This window comes from Alosa alosa, chromosome 3, assembly GCF_017589495.1.
Source record: "Alosa alosa isolate M-15738 ecotype Scorff River chromosome 3, AALO_Geno_1.1, whole genome shotgun sequence".
In the NCBI taxonomy this organism is placed as follows: Eukaryota; Metazoa; Chordata; class Actinopteri; order Clupeiformes; family Clupeidae; genus Alosa; species Alosa alosa.
In genome coordinates, this window is record NC_063191.1 from 25,653,883 (window position 1) to 25,675,918 (window position 22,036).

At 39.9% G+C, this 22,036-nt stretch overlaps 2 protein-coding genes across 7 annotated transcripts in view; one reads left to right on the plus strand and one right to left on the minus strand.

Moving 5' to 3' along the window:
- The window catches only part of LOC125292710 (gamma-crystallin M2-like), a 238,608-nt gene that overhangs the window by 43,227 nt on the left and 173,345 nt on the right, over positions 1-22,036 (plus strand). Inside the window, exons 1-2 of one of the 6 annotated variants that reach the window (XM_048240144.1) lie at positions 9,040-9,270; positions 11,407-11,804. The exons of 3 other annotated variants lie outside the window; for them this stretch is intronic. The gene's annotated coding sequence lies outside the window, so the exon portion shown is untranslated. Of the gene's footprint in view, positions 1-9,039; positions 9,271-11,406; positions 11,805-22,036 lie in introns of those variants that run through there. 2 more of the 6 variants (XM_048240143.1, XM_048240145.1) reach the window with 2 other exon arrangements.
- LOC125292697 (gamma-crystallin M2-like) lies at positions 1,569-2,397 on the minus strand. Its single transcript, XM_048240125.1, has 3 exons — positions 2,330-2,397; positions 1,974-2,216; positions 1,569-1,879 (listed from the first exon to the last, which is right to left on the minus strand). Exons 1-3 carry the CDS (start codon positions 2,360-2,362, stop codon positions 1,610-1,612), a joined length of 546 nt encoding a protein of 181 aa, XP_048096082.1. The 5' UTR covers positions 2,363-2,397; the 3' UTR covers positions 1,569-1,609.

Here is a 22,036-nt window from a genome sequence, read left to right on the forward strand (position 1 = left end):
CGGACAAGTATAATTCGCCGCTGCTAAGAAACTAGTCCCTCAAAATGTAATGCGATCGTTGAAATGCAAGGATAGAATAACGTTAGAAATAACACTGTCAATACAGACATTTACATCGATAGTCTGGCGTTATAATTTATTTGCCTCGGGTGTACTTTGGAGTGGGTAAGACTGTCTTTAGTGGCAGGCTAGCACATACTGTTGACTTGCGCTAGCCTAGCACCTGCGAACTCTGCAATTAGAAGGACTGGATGAAACGTGTTGAAAACGGTCTCCACTGATAAATATCACACTTGCTTACTTGGAAATGAGGTCCTATGTCCAAAATCCTGAACTACCCCTTTAATGTTGATTTTCTCTTGACCAATATGTTTGTTCACTGAAAATGACACTGCCACATGGCTAAAGGTTGTAAGACAATGTGGTAGAAACATGGAATCAAAAGAAGTGTTTCCAACATTTTTATGAAAAATGGCATGTCCAAGATTATTCATACCCATTTCAAATAACCATTGGAAACATTTTTATTTGCATCACAGCTCTCAAAAATGTTTCTTATAATACCTACCAAGCCTTTCCATATCTCCACAATGATTCTAGACTGCACCTTTTTAGCAGCAATCTGGGTTTTGAGGCAGGAACTATTATTTGCCATCACTCAGTGGCCTTGTGCTCACTTTTTTGACGGCTTGAGGTCTGGACTCTGGCTGAGCCACTCTAAAATGTTTACGTTGTTCTATGTTAACCATTTCTAGCCCTGTTGGGCCTTGATAAGCACAAGTTTGTTTACACGGACAGTGAATAGAAAGCATGCTTGCTGAACTTTATATAAGATGAAGAATAAAAGCATATTGCCTAAATATTTTGATACCAAGTCTGGATTGTTTTCATCTAGAGGTGAAGCGGGTTTACCTAAAAACTGATGTAGGCTGAAGTTAGGTTAAACATTTGGCTAGTCACTGTAAGGTTAGGTTAGGCTTACAGTACATCGACTGCACAAACAATTAGTTTGGATTAAAGTGAGATTACCTACTCATAGGCTACATTATGACAGGGGAGGGCAATCATTTCCCCCAAAGGTCAGAGGATAATAACTTTGATAAAGTAGCCTAACCCGCGGGCCGCACATTGGACGATTCACTGAAATACAATGCACAAAATGCATTGTGTTAGATGTTAACTGACAAGAAAGTAGCCTGTAGATACATGACAGATTAGCTAGGCTAGGCTACTTTATAGTATTTTATCTTTGAACTGACACAAGAAAATGAGATGTCTCCTGTATTGCACACAGGAAATTCAGTCTGTTTTTCTCTGCCAAAAGTTAACTATTTTCAAGCACCTAGTGTCTTTGTTTCAATGTCTTACTATACGGCTCTGGGTTTGCTTGTCCTCCGAGTTCGTCCTTCACAACGGATGTTAGGGGCCTGAAACCGGTCATTTGATGAATGAGGCCCATTGATTATTCCACCAAAAATTGAGTAGAACTTCTAATATACTGTCCTTTAGGGTCCTACCAAAGTAAGTTGAAAGAAGGAATTGGAAACAGATTTTTCAGACAGTCAGTGTATACTTGATTGATTTATTATATCAAAATATGTGTCATTGCTTAAAACCAGGAATGCATGATACGCCTCATGCTCATGCACTTCATTCCCATGTTTCTGAAGCTTCTGTACTCTCCAGGAGCCATGTACATCATTTTGCCTCTGAAGTGGGGCTGCTCGTACATGAGCCAGTGGCCATCCATAACATTGCAGGACATGCAGTCAGACATACGGTAACGGTCCATGATGGAGTCACAGTCATCCATCAGCTCGTGCATGGTGCCACCGTAGTTCTCCCTCTCGTAGATCTTCATTCTGTACTGTCCTCTGTGCTGTAGAGTATAATAGATATTAAAGCTTATGAAGCAATTCACTCCTCACTACACAAGCCTCATGAATCATCAGTAAAATAAAAAAGAAAATTACCATGGGGATCATGCGGCAGGATCTGATGCAGTCGTTCATGCCCATCATGCTCATGTAGTCTGAATACTCGCCCCTCCTCATGAGGAACTGGTTACCCATGAAGTTGGGACGGTCATAGACCATGAAACAACCCCTCTCGACCTTGCAAGAGTGGCAACGGCCAAGGTAGGAGGACATATCAGCACAGTCGCTCATGCACTCATAGGAGCGACCCTGGAAGTTCCTGTCCTCATAGAAGATGACCTGAGACATTACAAGAATAAATTAAACAAAGGTAGAATGCCACTTTTATCCTAATTTAAAGGTGCTTTTACTGACAAGAAATAGATTGTAAATATTTATGAATTCTGGCTTACCTTCCCCATGCCCATCATACCAGTAGTAGTCATTTTTGTTACTACTTCAACTCAGGCTGCTGTAGCTGTGCTGATGGTCTGTGAGTGTTAACCCTTACTTTTATACTCAACAAAACTAAACCAAATTGTGCCCTGTATTGTCTCTAAACCTCTAACTCAGCAACAATACACAGAGGCCCATGGAAAGGTGAGGGCCTATAGAGAGGCAGAGTGCTTTCTCTACGTTTCCGTTTGAACAGGTTCTGCAGGCTTTTCCCAAGTCTACTTACCAAATCTTCAAAACCACTGTTCTCGCTTAAGCACAGGTTCTGTAAGGCTCCATAATGGGGTGTCTAAAGACTTAGTTATTTTATTTAGTTTTACTGGTCTTATTTAGTTTTCTAATTGTATAAGAAATATACTGATATATAACACTTTTAGCATATCACATTAAGAAAACATGATTAAATAGAACTTTGATTGGTTGTAAGCCATTAAACCATTGAAAGACTCAGTTCTTTCAGTATTAATTAATCACTTCACTAGTAGCCCTACAGTGTATTTCTTACACCTTAACTTAGAAGGATTTTGACCTATATATACCATATATATATATATATATATATGCCATACCATTTAATTTCACAGTGCAATTGGTGGCGTACCACATAAGAAGCCAAAAAGTAGCAGAAGCTTATTTATATATTATTTTTAGTCGTGGGCACTGAAAGTGTATCACAAATAATATCAAGAGGTTGTTCTCCACTTTCTTGCTTTACTTTACCATGCTGGTAAATTTGAATGATTTTTACCGTAGCCTACTTTGGTGCTCATGGTTTCTATAAAATAATTAAAAATAGGCCTGTCAAAATAACTGATTCATTTTGATGAATTAATTTGAGAAAAAATAACTGATTAAAAAAATAGCGCAGATTAATCGATTCCGTATGACCTTTGACCCCGAGCCATTCTAGTCAGTAACCATTAGACTGTAAAATGAAGGAGAAGAAAATGTGCTGCCTAGTTCATTGATGGGAACATTTACTTTTAAAAAACAGCCTGATGGTGTTGATAAAAATAAAGTGTTGATTAAAATAAAGTCCTCTGCAATGACTGCAGCAAGGAATTTGCATATCACTGGAGTTTGTCAACTCTAAAGTCACACATCAATGCAAAGAAATAGTGTTGACATTGAGGCGAGTGTTAATTTATTTTCATTGTGTCCCCTAGGTTATATCTGTGGCCTTAAATGCCTTGTATGTGAAAAAAAACTTCTTCCCGAAGCACTCAGCATATTAGGTCATATCATAGATTATTATGGCCATTATTTGAACAGTGAAAATAATAATAAAAGTTTTTGAACTTTAATGTCACTAATGCTGATTAGATAGATAGATAGATAGATACTTTATTGATCCCCAAGGGGAAATTCAAGAAAACATTGATTCATTGATTATTCAATGATTAATTTGAATTTGAATTTATATTTAAAATACTTTCACAGCAAAAATTATACATGTGATTAATTTAGATTCATTAATCACAGAGTATGTAATTAATTCAATTACATGTTTTAATCGATTGACAGCCCTAATTAAAAATGAAATATAAAACAATGGCCACTGAATGGCATGACACAGCTCAGTTAGCCAAAATTTCTGGGGGTGGATTTGATCGCAATTGAAGCTAAATACCACCTTGACTGTCTTGTTAGTGGGTTTGATCCAGCAAGACATGCTGTGGGCACTATTGTTCTTCTTAAGTTTACTTTATTTATTAGTGGGTTTGATCCAGCAAGCCCACTATTGTTCTTCTAAAAGGAGAAACCGTTTAATACTTGTTACTTTCGAAATACTATAGCTCACTCCAAGTTGCATATGCATGCTGCACGTGAAAATGATCTTCTACCCCCATTGCCCGCATTAGCCAATGAAAGAAAATACACGGAAAAACAAGCGAAAGAAGAAAACCTGGTTCTGTACCGTCATGACGATCGACCACCAGCTCACAGGCTGTAAGTACAAACAAACTTTTCCACCTAACGTCTGTTACAAAATAGCATGTTTATATTCTTCACGTTAGCATGCATGAAAAGGGTACAACCTAGGCTTAGGCTAGCCTATAGAACAGGAAGCTACACCAGGCACGTAACTGAAGTGTTCTGTTCGCGACGTGTAAAATCGGAGAATGTCTAATAGGAAGGGCTCTGGTAAAATCCATTAGAGGAATGGTCTATTTTCCCGAACGTAGCCTACAGGCCACTAACACGCCAGGTGTAGCTACTTCCATTGAGGCCTATTGGAAGCTAATTGTTGCAGTACATAACGCGAACTGAATGCTTCAGTTACGTGCCTGGTGTACTACACTCATAAGAAACTGACCGCACTACCCAGAGATTTGGCTTGTTGAACCTATAATCTTCTAACCTAAGCGTTAAACCACAAATAACTAGATGTACCGTAGAGCGGTACAAAATATGACCGCCGCCCAGTCCATCACGTTTTCCACAAAAATAAGTCACGCTGAAAGGCATATATGATTCTAACTGTCTCACTGAATTGCATTATGCACACTCAATTCTCACTGGTATCTGCTAGACAACAAGTACCAAAACATGATTAGTTCATAGATTTCACATGTAATATACATTTTATACAACCCCACCCCCATCTTGCCTGTTCATAATTCTGAGAAATTCTTGAATTGTGTGCATGTGTGCGTGTACATGTTTATGTTTATGTGTGTGTGGGTGGGTGTGTGTGTGTGCATGTGTGTGTTTGCCTGTTTATGTGCCTGTGTGTGTGCATGTGCATGCATGCGTATATATGTGTACTGTGTGAGTATGTGTCATACGTAGGATTACTGTGAATGTATGTGTGTGCGTGTGTATCTGTTTATGCACATGTGTGCATACGCAAAAAATTGGTCATCCTAGGCCCTACGGTTCTCAAGATATTCACAGAAAACTGTCTGCCCTACCCTCCTTTGGGGAGTCCAGTCCAGCGGGGGGGCTACAGATCAAAACGAAAAGCGATGGTTCCATGCTATCCATGTGGGGTTACATGCCCACCAAGTTTCGTGTACCCTGGTCTTTCAGTGTCCCGGGAATCCTTGTTGGTGTACGGTCACTAAATGTACACATACATTATTTTATTGTAAGGCCCCCCATGAACGAAAGTCCACAAACCACCAACAATCGTTCTCATTAAGAAGTCTTGCAGCACACATTCTCTGCTTCTGTAGGCATTCTGGTACAATTCCAGCAAAATATAGCTAGGTAGGTGTGTTTGCATTTAGATCTATATATATACAGTATATATATTCGGCTATGACCAAGTGGTCTTTCAATGATAGTTATGGTTTGAATTCCATGATACTATCTATTCCGATAGGTGGCTGAACTGCATTTAGGGTGCTTACCTGTGTTGTGAAGTAAAATATCTACTAGGAAGATTGCAAAGACTTTTGACTGTGTAAAGAAATGGGTCTTTATTTTAAAACGTTTCCAACTGTTTATTACTTGAAAGCAAGATGACGATTGTCACAAACGTTTACCTTTTTTAGGAGAAATTTTAAGCTGACAGGCAATTGTTACCATTCTATTAAACCAACGTTCACCGACAAACGATCAGGAAGCGGTTCTTCTTCCTACTCGGATACTAGGGCATAAAAAAAAAAAATTCTTGGGTTCCGGTTTCCGACCGACCCTGTCAATTTATGTGCGACCCAAATTTATTTTATGAGCTTGGGGAAGAAATAACACTAAATACATTAAATAAATCCACAAATAAAAGGCGAACTATAATTACATTAATTACCCCTTGCGTTATGTATAGGGATGAGCGTATTCTCTCTTTTACAAAGTAGCCTATGCACAGCTGTTCACGAAGACGATTGTTTTCGTCACTTACCAAGGCACTCGCAATTTTGTCCAAACACCGCAACTTTTTCGCAAATTTGACCAATCATCGTAGTTTTACCGTGAAATTTCACCTACCACAACAGTCCCTCGCGCAGAATATTGAGCCAGATGGCACACTTACTTCTGCACCTTCTGCATGACACCAAAGACTGCCCTAACGTGTTCGTTCCTAGAAGGCTAACGTTAATGATCTGCTTACTTGCATCTCTCAACCTGGTGTTGCTAACCTACCTAGGCTATGAAAGTAAGTTAATTAAGGCCTACTTGGTTTACTGACATTTGAGTAGGCTATGCAACCCATTGGCAAACGTTTACCTGGATATGTCCTTTTAGCTTATGTCATGTTTGCTAGCTTGTGGGGTTAGTTTGAGTAGTGCTACCAAAATCATAGAAATTAATAAAATTGCAAGACATTTACCTCTTCTATGATCCAAGAATGATTTCATTCGAGTTGTTTTTTTAACATTTATTTTAACTAATGACATAGAAGACATTCCCAATTGCATCCACATATCGTAATGCACTATGCAAAAGTGATTTACACTCGTGGCGAACACAGTGAGATGCAAGCCTTCAATCCACTCAGAAATGTAATTAGGCTACTCTCACGTCCTTAAAGGGGCAGGCAGTCAATTAGACGTACACCACCAATGTAATGACATTAAACAGAAGTGTAGTCATAGTTTAAATCAATATGAAATGACTAGATACTTACTTGGCTATTAGTAATTATGCAGGCCACAGACTATGAATTATTAAAAAGATATGAACTTAATATGAATTACAAAATATATGAATGTATTGAAACATATGACATGATGCCATCTCTTTGGGTGACAGTTCTATTTTAAAGGTTATACTGCTTTGTGAATTACCTCAGTCAAAGCATTTTCACAAATAAAGTAAGCCTACTTTGATTTTCTGTAATCCTTACTGTTTACCTTTTGATTATCCTTTTTTTTAATAAGCATCAAGATTATCAGTGTGATTTTGGTCTTACTAACCTTAATTGCCATAAATAATAATAAAAAAAAAAATCGCAACTATTTTTGCGATTTTCACTTCCTCCCGCAATTTCTCCACAAGAAACAGCTAAAAACACAGCAACTTCCATCCAGGCATTTTAGGTCGTAACAGTCTCAAAAAACCTTGAGAAATCCTGGAGGGACTGATTTTCTACCTATCCATTACTGCCACTGGGGAAAAAAAAAAAAAAAAATTCCCTACCGACCCATGGCCTCAACTGACAACCAACAGGAACCAAAACTTTTTTTTTATGCACACATGAAGTTGTATCTCCGAAGACATTTTGTGCAACAGTTTTGACTTGTGTTTTAGCCAGGTTTTAGCACTGTAAAGTTGAATATGGAGCATAGCACAGGCAGAATCGGATTAGGACGCACTGGAGGAAGCGTCAGAGTACTGTTAGCCAATCAGAGGTGAATTCATTAGCATGTCATTAATATTCATGACTAGAGGCGAAATCCAGTCGTTCCTCCCTGCCCACCTTCCCCACCAAACTAGAACAGCATGAAACAGGACTTGGGACAGCATTTTTTCACCAAAACCGGCTCACAGGGCATTCATCAATACTACAGACCACTGCAAAATTAATGAAAAAACGATGAGATGAAACCTTTAAGTTTTCTTATTATTAGTAGTAGGTTTGATCCAGCAAGCCCACAGCATGGCTGAAAGCCATGCACTATTGTTCTTCTTAAGTTTTCTTATTAGTGGGTTTGATCCAGCAAGACCACAGCATGGCTTCAAGCCCACTATTGTTCTTCTTAAGTTTACTTTATTTATTATTCCTTTTCACCCACTTTTTGTATCGACTACTGCTCCCAGACCGTTTGAGCTATCGGCGCGGTTCCAACTCCAAAAATTCAGGCCCGAACCGGTGTAGGGAGCTTGTTACTTTCGTGTCGCTCGCCCTTGTCGTTTTTGCGTTATTCCCATTTTTTTGCATTTTTCGGCCCCATTGAAATGAATGGCGGAATGTTCAGGATTCTAATTTCGATTGTGACATCACAGCTCTAATTGTTTAAGCTTGCACCTGGCAGAGTTCTAAGCCATCTGGCACTGTCTAATGGGCTGGGCTGTCTGTGTATATGAAGGTGTGTGCATGTAACTTTTGACCCGTATGTCCGATTTTCATAAATGAGGTACCATTGGAATCCTTGAATGAAGCCCAGTTCAATGCCTTGCCAGCACCAAGTGTAAAGGTCATGTAAAAAAAGATCTTTTTTTAAAGCCAATCCATGTTCACACAGGTCCATTAAAAAATATATATACATTATCCAAATCCATTCAGCCCAGTTCAATGCCTTGCCAGCACCAGTTGTAAAGGTCATGTAAAAAAAGATCTTTTTTTAAAGCCAATCCATGTTCACACAGGTCATTAAAAAAAATATATATATATTTTCCAAATCCATTCAGCCCAGTTCAATGCCTTGCCAGCACCAAATCATTTTTTAAAGTGAATCCATGTTCATTCAGGTCATTTAAAAAAAAAAATATATATACAATATTTTCCCAGTCTATTCAGCCCAGTTAGCTCCATTCAAACTTGGTCATATATACAGTTGTATAGATTACAACATTGAGAACCACACATTCATTCAGATATTATCTGTTTTATATATAGGTTCTATATGCTATTTAAAGCCGACCTAACGATGATTCCCTTCATGACGGTGTGTTGCAATGCATTCTGGGTGCTGTGCTGTGATTCGACGGCTCGTCACCTGACCCACCAAACAACGATGCTTGAACTAAACGTAGTGTAAAAATAAATCGCTACCAAGGCTCCAAATAGCAACACACTTACACCGTAGCATAATGAGGGTATCTACATGTAAACCAAAGCATTGAGAACTGTGAAAGTCTACAGGCGGTTTATTAAAAAGAAAAACGGTACCGTTCACGTCTCGTTCACATATACAGACGGGCGCTGTTGTCATATGCTTTACGTGATGGCCATTCATCACACTGTTTGGATGTTACTTGGCAGTCGTAATCAGAATGACCTGAGCTCTCAGTAAGTTACAGTTTATTATAGTCATGTGATTTACATAAAGTAGTTAACAACAGTAATGTTAAACGTGTCAACAAGTTAGATTCTACCCCACAAGCCACAATAGGGAACGTTCAAGTAAGCGTTGGCACATATACAAACCTATTAATGTTAGCTAACATGCTAAGCATTGAAAATGAATGCGTTAGCAATAGCCACTGCTTTTTTTGAGCTGACAACTAAGCCCTGGAAATGCGTTAACGTAATCAGCCAAATTTACTCACTTCTTAAGACCCTCGGTATGGTGTTACAACGATGTGGAGTCGAAATGTAAATTGTTAGTATGGTTTTAATGTGTAAACAGCCCAATCGCGATTTTGCAATGAAGTGAATGGAGTCATTTTAGGTACTACTTTCACGAGGTCTGTAGTTCTGTCAAAATGTATCTTATCTTTGAACAGACTACATGGTTATCTTCCTTAGACTTCGTAGATGTAGTTAATACAATTTGGAGGCGAAATTCGAAGTGTAAATATGGTTTTAATTTGTAAACAGAACAACCGTGATTTTGCGAGCTAGAAAAAAGGAAGTGAATGAATGAATAGTTACTGCTTTTCTGAGGGCTGGCGTTCTCATAAAATCGACGTAATCTTTGAAAAGACTACCTGGTTATCTTCCTTAGACTTCGTAGATGTAGTTACTACAATTTGGAGTCGAAATTCGAAGTGCAAATATGGTTTAAATGTGTAAACAAGACGCCTAACTTTTGACCTGTATGTCCGATTTTCATGAATGAGCTACCGTTGGAATCCTTGAATGAAGCCCAGTTCAATGCCTTGCCAGAACCAAGTGTAAAGGTCAACTTTTTTAAAAGTGAATCCATGTTCATACAGGTCATTTAAAAAATAAAAAAAAAAAAAACTTTTTCCCAGTGCATTCAGCCCAGTTCAATGCCCAGCTAGCTCGATTCAAACTTAGTCAGGTATAAAGTTGTATAGATTGTAACATTGAGAAACACACATTTATACAGATATTATGCACATCCATGCAACACTACTATTCAAGTTAAGTTACTCATCATTGCCCGGCAAGAAGTCCACAATCAATTAAATTGTCTTGCCACGATCTGTGGAGCTTACAGACAATGTTAATTAATGTTTCATTCTTCCCAGTTCTTCCTAAAAAAAAAACGCTGTTGCTAAAAGGTAGAAGAACCCCTGTATCGGTTCAAACATGCACCATAATCACATCCCAATGGAGCAGTATCAGACTTAAATTCTGACTAGTACGGGCTAGTAATCTAGTCTAATGTTATACTATGTCTTAAGAAGTTGCAGGGGGCATGTGTACCTAATTTTATGCTTTTATGAAGTCCGCCTGAGGTGCTTGAGTGTTTGTGTTCTTGAGACAGTTGGTGGATATAGGCAGCCATCTTAGATTTGTTTTTATAATTCCCTTCCTTTTTCCCGGGCATTTTCAATTTCTTTAAAAACTCACTTTCTCTTTGAATTTTTTTGGGGTCCAGGATGATTTAGGATCACCCAAGGAACATATTTACCAAATTTCAAGCTTTTAGGAGGTTGTTTAGGTGGTCTTTGAATCAGCTGTTAATTGTATGAGCGTAATTCAGCCCAATTGGCGTTAACCAATATGGGTACCACAGCCCTCATTGCGACATTAGCCACTTATTGACAAGAACCCATCAGTGGGGTGCAACTGGTGGGGTGCAACTGAGATTGAGCCAACTGGAGGGTTGCTCACATGTGCAAAGCCATGAGTACAGAGCAGGCAACAGATGTATTTGTGATGTCCAGATCGGGCGAAGCAGGTGAAGGTGTTGTCTGAAGCCAAACCTGCGCTAAGACATATCTGTTCTATGGAGGTGCCTTTCCATGCCACCCAAGAGGCAGCTATACTCCTAGTGGAGTAGACTTTTAAGCATTTAGGAGGAGGTACACCTGAGGCTTTGTATGGCTGAGTGATGGTCTCGACCAGCCAGTAGAAGAGCCTTTGTTTGATAACGCAAGACCAACTGGCACTCGTAAGGCGGAGGACCTTGTAGGCATACACCTGCCAGCATGGTCCTACCAGCGTTCAATGGGACCTGTGGGGCAAGGTAGGTAGCTACTGCATCCCTAACCCATGCTATCTGCATTGCAGAGCAATGAGACCTGTGATGAAACTGCCAAGAAGCCCTGCACGGTCGCCTGCACAGAGTAGAGGTGTTCGCAGGAAAGTCGAATTTCCGCCATTGCCCTTTCATGTTCACTGTCCGAGGCGAGGAATGACCACTTCATCGTCAAGGTTGAACGGATCCACTGGTGGCTCGCAGCTTGCAATACCGGGTGCTCTAGGCAAGCAAATGGGTGAAGAGGGGGATGATGCCCTGGTTTGGGCATCAGCCGGCACCAGAGACCGAGCCTGCTGCTGACAGCTGTGAGCTGGGGAGGACAGGGCTGCCAGGCATGGATTCACACACTAGGGGGCGACAATGCAGCGTCTGGGGCTCCATCGAAATGCAGTGGTTACAGAAGGCAGGAGAGCAGAGAGCTGACTGGGTACGTATCGGTTCCAGTCACGCCACAAGATGCTCAAGGTCACTGAAATATCAAAAGATGATTTGTTTATTGCGGAGCACCCTTAGTTAGATTATACAGGTAGGTCCTCTCCTGCTCTGCACTCAGCATGCTGCACCTCCACCAATGCCACTTTTTTAGCTGCAGGGTCATCAGCTGGGGACCACCACCCATAGATGTTTCAGGGATGTCTTCCTGACAGTCCTGCAGCTAACTTTTTTTGGATGTGTTTGATCCATGGAGGTATTATATATAACTGGAGAGAGTGACTAAGTCCCGCCCTCCATACAAATGAATGGTGGATGCTAGGCTAGTAAATCCGGCCAATTCAGAGTCAACGCCATCTTGAACACTGGGGTTCGGATCCAGCGCCAATCGGCTCTGACCATGCGCCAAGTTCCAAAGCTGGAAATGACGCATGGACCAACGTCGACTTTTATTGGATATTCTGTAAAAAGAGAGTCGTCTTACAGTAAGAGGGTGGCGATAATGGCGTCCAACATATGATTGCATACTTTCCGTAAATCCTAAATTATGTCCGGGGTCTGCTATTTACTTAGACTGCGCAAAGCACAGGTATTTATTTGGGGTAGGCTTATTCGAGGCAGACCTTTATTTCTTACATTGTGCGTTTTATTGAGACATGCGTTTTGTTTGGAGCGGCATACCACGCTATCAAAAGCAGACGATTTTCGGTTTTGGTATGGGATTTAATTTACTTTTGGACTTTTATTATATAGTTAAATGTTGAGACTGATGTGCACTTAAATCTAGAGGGTATTTGATGATCACTGTAAAGTTTCGTGTAGTTGAAAAAGTGTTGGAATTTCCAGCTGTTTATTGCGAGACAAGGCCTTTCACTCATTCATTGAACGTGCGCTGTGCTCTAATGGAACCCTATTGCGTAGCGAAGTAGCCTAAATTGAGTTATTTTTTAATTGTGCATGGTTTACTTTTTATTAAATTCGTAGGCTGGAATGCCTCGCGGCAATAATTGTGTTTTAATGTAGTAGCCTAGTGCTTCAGCCTCTGGCAAGCTCCAAAGGGGGCGGCTATTGAGAGCAACGTGTTGGAGACCCATGGTGTAACGAGACAAGGGCTTAATGCCTATGTTGTGTAATTTATTCTTTAATCATGTTTAGGCTATTTTTGTTCGGGACAAACAACAACGAAAGAAGATCAATACAATTGTCTTTATTTGTCATATGATCAAATAACCATAATAAAGGCTACATGTCTTCCCATAGGCTCCTTAAGAAATACACACTGAATAACGTTTGGCTGTAGCCGACGGATAGGTACCCGCCCACCAACATGTACGCGCATGAGAGCTCGTGCCCAACACGGACTTTCGTGCACGGAGCTGGTTCCAAATGCTCCATGCGGCGCCATACTTGAAAATGGCGTATGCTAACATGCCGAAGCTAATCTGCACGCTCTTGACCCCCTGGTTTGATCCCCACTCCTTGTCCTGCCTTCTTAGCCAGAGCCAGACACTTTCCTTCTTCGCCTCCTCTGATGGGTCCCTAGCTGCCTTGTGCAGTCTGGGGAGCTGAAACCACCCAAAGATGATCAAAAGCCCTCCTAAAAATATATAGTATTAATATGCGTCCAAATTCACTTCCATTATTCTCTGTTGAATTGCTCACGGAGTACTTATCTCGCACAAGTCGCACAGACGTCACTTGAAAGAGTGAAACCGGAGCTTTCGAAAGATGTTAGCGGCTAGTGCTGATAAACAGTTTGCATTTTGCAGCTAGCTTATGTTTCTCTGCATGCTCTGGCTTGTGACTCCAGCGTAGGGTTGCAAAGTGGCGGAAAATTTCCGGTAAACTTTCCATGGGAAGTTAAGTTGGGGAATTTTGGAAATATTTCAAATTGGAAACTTTCATGGAAATTATGGGAATTAATGGGAATTTATGCGAATTAACTGGCAATTTTTGGTAATTCCTACTGTTTCATTTACAGACATTAACATTTTGTTTCGCAATAAGCAATATGATTTGTTTGTTCGTTAGGGCTGTAACGATACACCAACCTCACGATTCGGTTTGTATCACGATTTTTGACCCACGGTTCGATACGAATCTCGATTTTTCTTTTTTTGGGGGGGGGGGTTCACACCAGTTATTTCCACATGAGATGACATTTTCACTGGGAATTGATTTTCCCCATGCACATGAACGCACCATAGGTTTCCTTTATGTCTAGTAGCCTATGCTGATTGCTGTGTGCATGGGATTGACGTATGTGCAGGGTAGAAATTTGACTGAAATTGCATTAAATCAGGTTGTTTTAACTAATATTATGCTGCAAGATGGGGTTTTGTCCACTACATTTAAATTCCCTGTTATAGACTAACTTGCCATATTAAAAATTCCCAGTTTATTCCCATTAATTTCCGTATATTCCCGTTAATTCCCATGGAAAGTTTCCAACTTTGAAAATTCCCGGAATTTTGCAACCCTACTCCAGCGCCTTCACACCCAGAGTCCCTAATTGAATAGTTTTTTTGCAAAGTTTGCAGCGAGCCTCGTACCTGGAGCTGGGTACCACTTGTAACCAACAGCAGACATCGCTGTGATCTAGCCAGTGTTGCCACTAGGGGTGTGAATCTCTCATGTAAAAGACGATACGATTTGCATCTAGATACATGGGCACGATTCGATACAAGAAAAGATACATGTTTATAAAAAACGATTCAGTATGATTCGATGCGATGCGATTTGATGCAATTCGATGCAGTTCAAGAATGGAAAGCATTCTGAAAGATTTTGTATAATTTGCTCAAGGTGCACATTCATTTTATATTATCAATTATCATGGTCATGGTTGTCAATTAGGCAACAAAATGTGTGAATATCTAAACTGAGGTTTGTTTCATATACTGCATTGAAATGAAAAAAGAATAGTCTACATTTCAGTCAAACACAGCAGCCAAATACAACATAAAAATACATTTTTATAGACTTTACAGATTTTTATAGAGTTATATCTGATTGTTTTCATGGAGCTGTAGCCTTGTTGAGGTAAGACAATACCAAAAAAAAATAAAACAGTGCTTAAGACACTCTTGGCCTTTTCTCATATAGGCCTAGCCTACCCTACAAGAATAAAACAGGCCTATAAATCAATGAACTCTCTATGCTAATTTTGTTCCAACAGTAGACCTAATGCAGAAACCTAAAATGCCACAAGTCTGAGTGAATATGAACAAAATCATTGGCTAATAATTTATGCATCGTTTTAGCAGCAAGGGCCAAATCATTATTTAACATTAAGGAAATCCCTTCATCAAAGGTAAGGCTACTCTACAGACTATCGTTGCTGTTTAGGAATGCTATAAGTGCTTAATTTGGCTGGATTTGATTTCAAAAACAAAAGCCGACCGAGTGCAAGTTGTCACATGCTTAAGTTGCAATAGATGTATGGGTAATGAGGTCATTTGACAACTTTGGGCAATGAATGTAACCAAAAACGAACACCTTTACCCACAATTCCGTGCCACGTATAGTTTCAAAACCGGAAGTAGGGTGAACGCGGTGCTTGGAACGTAAATGAGAGTCTGAGCGAGCAGAAAAGGTTGTGCACCGATTCATAACAAGTAAATCGATATAACGACCGGTTCATTTCAGTTTTTTTCCGATACGGGGCTTCACGTATCGATGTAGCCGTATCTTACACGTTAAAAACGGATACCGATACGTATCGGTTAATCTTTACACCCTTAGTTGCCACAGTTACCTTGAAAAAGTAATCTGATTACTCCTTTAAAAAGTAACTTAGTAACTTTTTACGTTTACGTAATATTAAGTTTTTCCTTCCCATGCGTTGAGTGCCAAAAACGTAATATTATGTTTTTTTTACTTTTTTTTTTTTAAATTACGAAACTAGACACTCTAACACACCTTATATGTGATTTTGGGAACTCTGTGATGAATGGAAATGAAATATATGACGATCGAAAACTCATGAAAACGCACAATCTGGACATTTTATCTGGACATTTTATCATAACTCGATTGCCGCTTTGGGTCGAATCAGTGACTCATGCACGTCAGCTCAAAACCAGGCCATTTTCGTGGGTCTATCACTAGGTGGCAGTCTCGCCAGGTCACTTCCCGGAAACTTTACAGGCAACACTTCATATTTCATGAAAGATGTTAATATCTCCTAGCCTGGCCATTTGCCATCCCCTTGGTACGCTTCGCTTCTACAAGGGTCTGGGATCTCGGCTATTGACGAACGTTTGCAAGCTGGATGCGTGGACTTTGTAGAAGTTTGAAACGATTGGATCTGATTTCACCCAATCACTAACGTTTGGCTGTGATGTATGTTATGCGCCAGCTCGATCGTGAAGTAAGCTACACTACAACGCTCAAAAAACAAGATGGATGTAAATGACCATGCCACCTTTGCGATACAAATGTAAGAGTTAGCAAATAACTATTCAACAGTAAGGTTGAAGATAACATATTGTAACGCCGATGAGAAGTTAGGAGACGGGGAGGCTGATATATCGTTCCAAAACTCCGGTAGTTTATTTCCTATAGATGTACAGGCTAGTGCACGGGCAACAGGAGGTGTCCACTACAAAACAACAAACTGATCGCTGATAAATCACGGTCACGGACACAAACACTCGCGCACACACACACGCCAGGAACACAGGGGAAAGCCCAACACGGGGGCAAATAGCCTCTGCGATATAATATCATCACAATTGTCAAAGCTAGATGTGATCATCATTGAAAACACGCCGCTTCATTCATACCGGGTCTGCCGCACATGCTGTAATTTAATATCGAGACTACTGCGCGATACAAATCAAACGTTTCCCAAATCCCATAGGGAGTAGGGCCACAACATCTTTGCCCGAAATAAAATGTGTTAAACATTCCTTTTGTTCGGAGTTCAGTTCCTGAATATTTGGAAGCGTAGCCAGCACGGACTGAATTGCTTCATTAACTTATGCCATTGCCAACTCCTCGAGGACTACAATTCAAACACAGCGCAGAATCTCTACGTCGTCTCTCACAACTCCCGCCTCCTGCTCGCTGATTGGCGCGGAGTCGAATCTACCGCTGCGAACGAGGCCAATGGCCGGAATCCCATACGGAGTCGTGGAGGAAGATGAAAATCGAGCGGAAGTACGTAGGAAGGCAATTAAGGCCAGGCTATATATCTCCATATCTAGAAAAAAAACGGCCACTGTTTAGCTTGGGATTTCTCAGGAACAGAAGCGTGTAGAAATACATGGTTTGCACCCACTGAGAGCTTAAAGTCAAACGAGCTTTCAAACGAGCCATTGTATGTGTTCATAGCTATCATGTTTAGTGGACACAAACTCAAAATAATGACTGTATAGCTAAAATGGGTATCTCTCTCCTCCCTCTATTGTTGTTTATGTTTGTGTTGCTGCGTGGTATTACATGTGAGTCATCATGCTGAAAAGGTGAGCGTTAATCCCCGAAATAAATGGTCAAAAGAGAGTAACGCGTTACTGGCATCACTGGATCTAGCCATGTCTCGTTGAAAGTAGGCCTACACTTTCCCATTTTCCACATGTAGAACTTTAACAAATTCTGAGGAGACACAGGCGATATTTTATGGGTGATTATTGCATTTATCACAGGATTTGTAGATTTTCACTGCGTAGGCTACGTACCAACACCAATATCCCCCAGAAAGAACTGAACCAATGTTCTGAGCATTCTGCTGGTTTTGTTACAATGGTAGCAAAGACGCTAGAGCTCTGCTTTGCAAGCTACGACTCAATACCTTTTTGCTACTTTGTAATAATTTTATGCGGCCAGCGTTTCTGGAAATGAAAGATGGTAAAATATTTTTTAGACCTGACTAAACTAATTTTAAGACCTCGGAATGAAAATCTGGCCGTTTTTAAGACGTTTTAAGGCCTTAAATTTAAAGTTCTGAATTTTAGGCTTTTTAAGACTTTTTAAGACCCCGCGGGAACCCTGTATTAGGTTTTATTGCATTTTTGATGGAGTTATGAGGAGATATTTATTACATTATTGGGAAATTATCTCATTGGTGGGTTCTACAGATTTCAAAGTCCTTAATCCTGGTTGCATCTCTTTTCAGCATTCCTGGGGCCTCAGGTATCTGCCATTTTATTTTCCTAAGGAGCCTACAGTTCAAAGTAAATGTGTAATGTTGGAAATAAATGAATGCCTATGGATTCCTCTAGAAAATTTAAGTTAAAATGCAATGGTGTGCATTAGATTGGTGTGTGTGTGTTTGTGTGTGTCTATGGGTATCGGGAACAAAAATGTAACCGGAACTTAATCCTTATGTTGTGAAATGGCCATTGTCCATTGTATTTTTTCAAATATGTGCTCAAAAGTGTGGGCCTCAAATGTCATTCAGGGTTGTTCAGGGCCTTTCGCTTTGTTTGGGTAAACTGAAGGTGATGGCTTTGGATGTCTGGCATTGTATGAGTGTATGTAGCATATGCATTTGGTATGTCAGACATACCAAGTCAAATTGCCTAGTATACATAAGAGCTTTGATTTCTAATCTGACATGTACAGTAAGCATGAGGAGACAAAGTGGCATAAGCAGTCATGAGAGTTTCTTTTTTTAAAAGTGTGTTAACTAGCAGACAATATTGTAAATGTATGAGTATGACTGCTTTACATCACTGTATTTAGTCAAAATGACTTAGAATATAAAATCAGCAACCAACACACATGCTACACTAACTCTTCATTAACAAACAACATGCATTAGAAAACAAACGGCATAATGTTGCTTCAAGTTGAATTGATTTTATTGCATTGGCAGAACAGAACAGATCTCAGAATGGAACTTTCATGTTATATAATGTGGTCAGTCAGGAAGATCTCACCGCAGATATGTCTCACATGAAATAACACTTCACAGTTGCTTTAAAGTGTAGCTATCATCTAACGATAGAGTAGCCATATGATAATGATAGAGTAGCCATATTCAATTATGAATATTGCTCAAGGACACAGCAAAATGCATGTAATACCAACAGTTTGTTATAGTTTGCCTAACCCAGAGCACAGCAACAGTTCTTGTTTAAAGCATTATTTTCCCCTTTATTTTTACTAGTGCAGCACCAGTTCAAACATGCTATTCCTGTAGGAAACCTGTAGCCCAATTACATACAGGTAGGCCTGCTTTAAAGGAATACTTTACTGATTAGCAATAAGCTGTGGATCAGTAGAAACCTGGTAGTAATTTTGAATGATCATGCTTCCCTCCCTCATGTCCCCCTGTGATGAGATATATATGGGTCATTCCACGTCAGCTCAACCAGGGCCCACGCACTTAGGTCTCAAAAAAATGATCAGGTGTACCTATGTTATCCAGGAGACACACTGTAAAATGACTTTTTTATTTAAGATCAATACTTTCCAAGATACAGCCAGTTTTACAGGTTGTTTTTGTCAAGTTTTTGAGCCTCTTCCTCCCCACACATCGTCTTTACCATTTCAATCGCAGCTGGCAATATTAATGTCTCTGCTATGGTGTGTGGTTTGCGTTGCTCGCCCGCCCTCCCCTCAATTAGCCTAATGGCAAGAGACGAAAGACGTGTTGGTTTACCAGTGCTAGTTTATCAGTTTGGCAGAAATTACATGCACAACACAGTAGGCTATAGGCCAACAATATACAATATGAGATGGGAGATGAGTTGTCAGTTATGTTATATCGTGTTATGGCAAGCATCCATTAAAATACATATGTGCAGGCGTGTACGTCCGTACGCACTGTGCGTACCATCAGGCTACTCAACAATGAGAGAAAATTTCCCTTGTTGTGTGTGTGTGTAATGTGTATTCACACCAAATTGGCCCACCATACCTTCCCAACTATGCACAGTATCCCATTAGCTGCATGCCATCAGGCTATTTAAACTTTGTAAAATTTGTAACTTAGTGAACACGTTATCAAAATTAACGCGCACACATTTTGTTTGAGCAGAGCAGGCCCGCAACTTGTTTTCTTTTACTCGGCTATCTGTATATATGGTTATCAGCACACAATGTTGAGCTAATTCACTAACTCAATACTCATCATGGATATCACAAGTTTTAAACAACGGAACAGACAAACAGAAAGTATGGAGGCAGCAAAGCTAGAGGAGTTATTCCAGATGGGCAAGAACAAGGTAGGGCATTGGTGTGCTTGTCAGAATGTGTTAGACTGCATTACAGCTGTTTAAAGCCAGACGTCATGGTACGCTGGAACAAAATAAGGTAACTTAGCCTGTAGCCTATAGGGCTGTATCAAGTTGTCCAAATGAATAGGTCATTGTAGACGTTGTTGTTGTATTATTGCATGTGGATGTTATGCTATGTAGTGTACTTTTTTGCTGACCAATGCATGGGGCTAAAACCGGAAAACGGACAAATATTGCACACATGATTTTTTTTTTTTGCAGGGGGGGGGGTGCGTACCATATCATTAATTCCTGCAGGCGCCCCTGTATATTTGTAAATCCTCTAGGTTTGGAAATGAAGATGACTTAATCCAACATGTTATAATCCATTGAGTATGCCATGCCTAGGCTATGTTAGCGTCACAAGACGAGACTTACCTAGCTACATGAAGTAAACAACTAAACAACTGTATAATTAACTCAGAAGTCAACAGACAGTTGCTGTGTGAACCTGTGTGAGGTGAGCATGAAATAGTATGCAATCGAATTGACACACGACACAGTCATTGTTTTAGGAATTCTTCACTTTGGAGTGCGTTTGTAAAAGTATGCGTTTGAGGGAGCTAAATCTCTGTTTACGTGTAAACGAAAGGGTGCATTTATACAAATATCTAGATATGTGTAAACTGGCCCTTCAATGACACTCATAAATCCATATTCTAGAAAGGTTTCTTCATACTTTCCCTTTCTCTTTGTTGGATGTTTTATGTGGCCATGTTCAGATTCAGAATGGTTGCCCATAGGCATTCACAGCAGCACTAGATCAGTGTGATTCAGCAACGAACGAACAAGAACTGGAAAGGCGAATCAGTTCAGGTCGTTCATTTTAACTCATTGAGTGCCTTTTCCTTCCCATGCGTTGAGTGCCAAAAACGTAATATTACGTTTTTAGCTTTTTTTTTATTACGAAACTAGACACTCTAACACACCTATGTGATTTTGGGAACTCTGTGATGAATGGAAATGAAATATATGACGATCGAAAACTCATGAAAACGCAAGATCTGGACATTTTATCTGGACGTTTGATCTTAACTCAGCTTTTGATGGTTGCCGCTTTGTTTCGAATCAGTCACTGATTCGAATCAGTGACATGCGACTCAGTGACATGCACGCCAGGTCAAAATCAGGTCATTTATTTTCGTGGGTTTATCACTAGGTGGCAGGTCTCGTTAGATCTCTTCCCAGAAACTTTGCAGGCAACACTTCTCAGGTGCTGAAGGGAGAAATGAAAAAGTCGAAGAAAAAGATATTGTAGCAGGTGCGTTTTCGCCAGACAATGCTGGATGAGTCCACCTTTCAAACAATTAACGTATTCCTATAGTTAATCACGATTAATCACATATTTTATCGCATGATTAAAATTCTATTATTTTGCATTTCTGAACTTTCCAGGAGTCCATGTTAACAATATAATTAACAATAATTATCAATTATTGTGTATCTTGATTAGGATTCAAATGAAAGCAAAGCAAGTTACTTCATTAACTTAACTTTAAGACGTAGGTCTATTTGATTATTTCAAATCAAATTTCAAAAGATGTGCAGCAGACCTGAGGCAACACAATATATTCTTCAGAAATATAGCTAATAAAGGGCATAACAAACATAAAATACTATATTCCTTATCTTTGAGTTCTGTTGAAAATAAGCAACTTTTCGACATGAGTGCACTGCCATTTTATAGGCCTACAGTCTATGGTGCACCGTCACTTGCCACACACATCAGCGCCGAAGTTTTTAACACGCAAACACTGGATGAACAATGGATTTTATGGAGCGGCGTCGACCAAATATACTGAATCGTGATTTACACGGCGGCAAAGTGTGATGCTGGTGTGCAGAGTTGTATTGAAAAGAATGGAATCTAATGTACAGTTCATGAATGTCGATAGCAGAGTGCATCGCACTCATGTTGGCATCGGTGTCCACAGCAATTTGAAGCACCATTCAGCTGACCGGGAGTTCAGAACTGCGTTGGTGTTTATTGTACGAATCTACT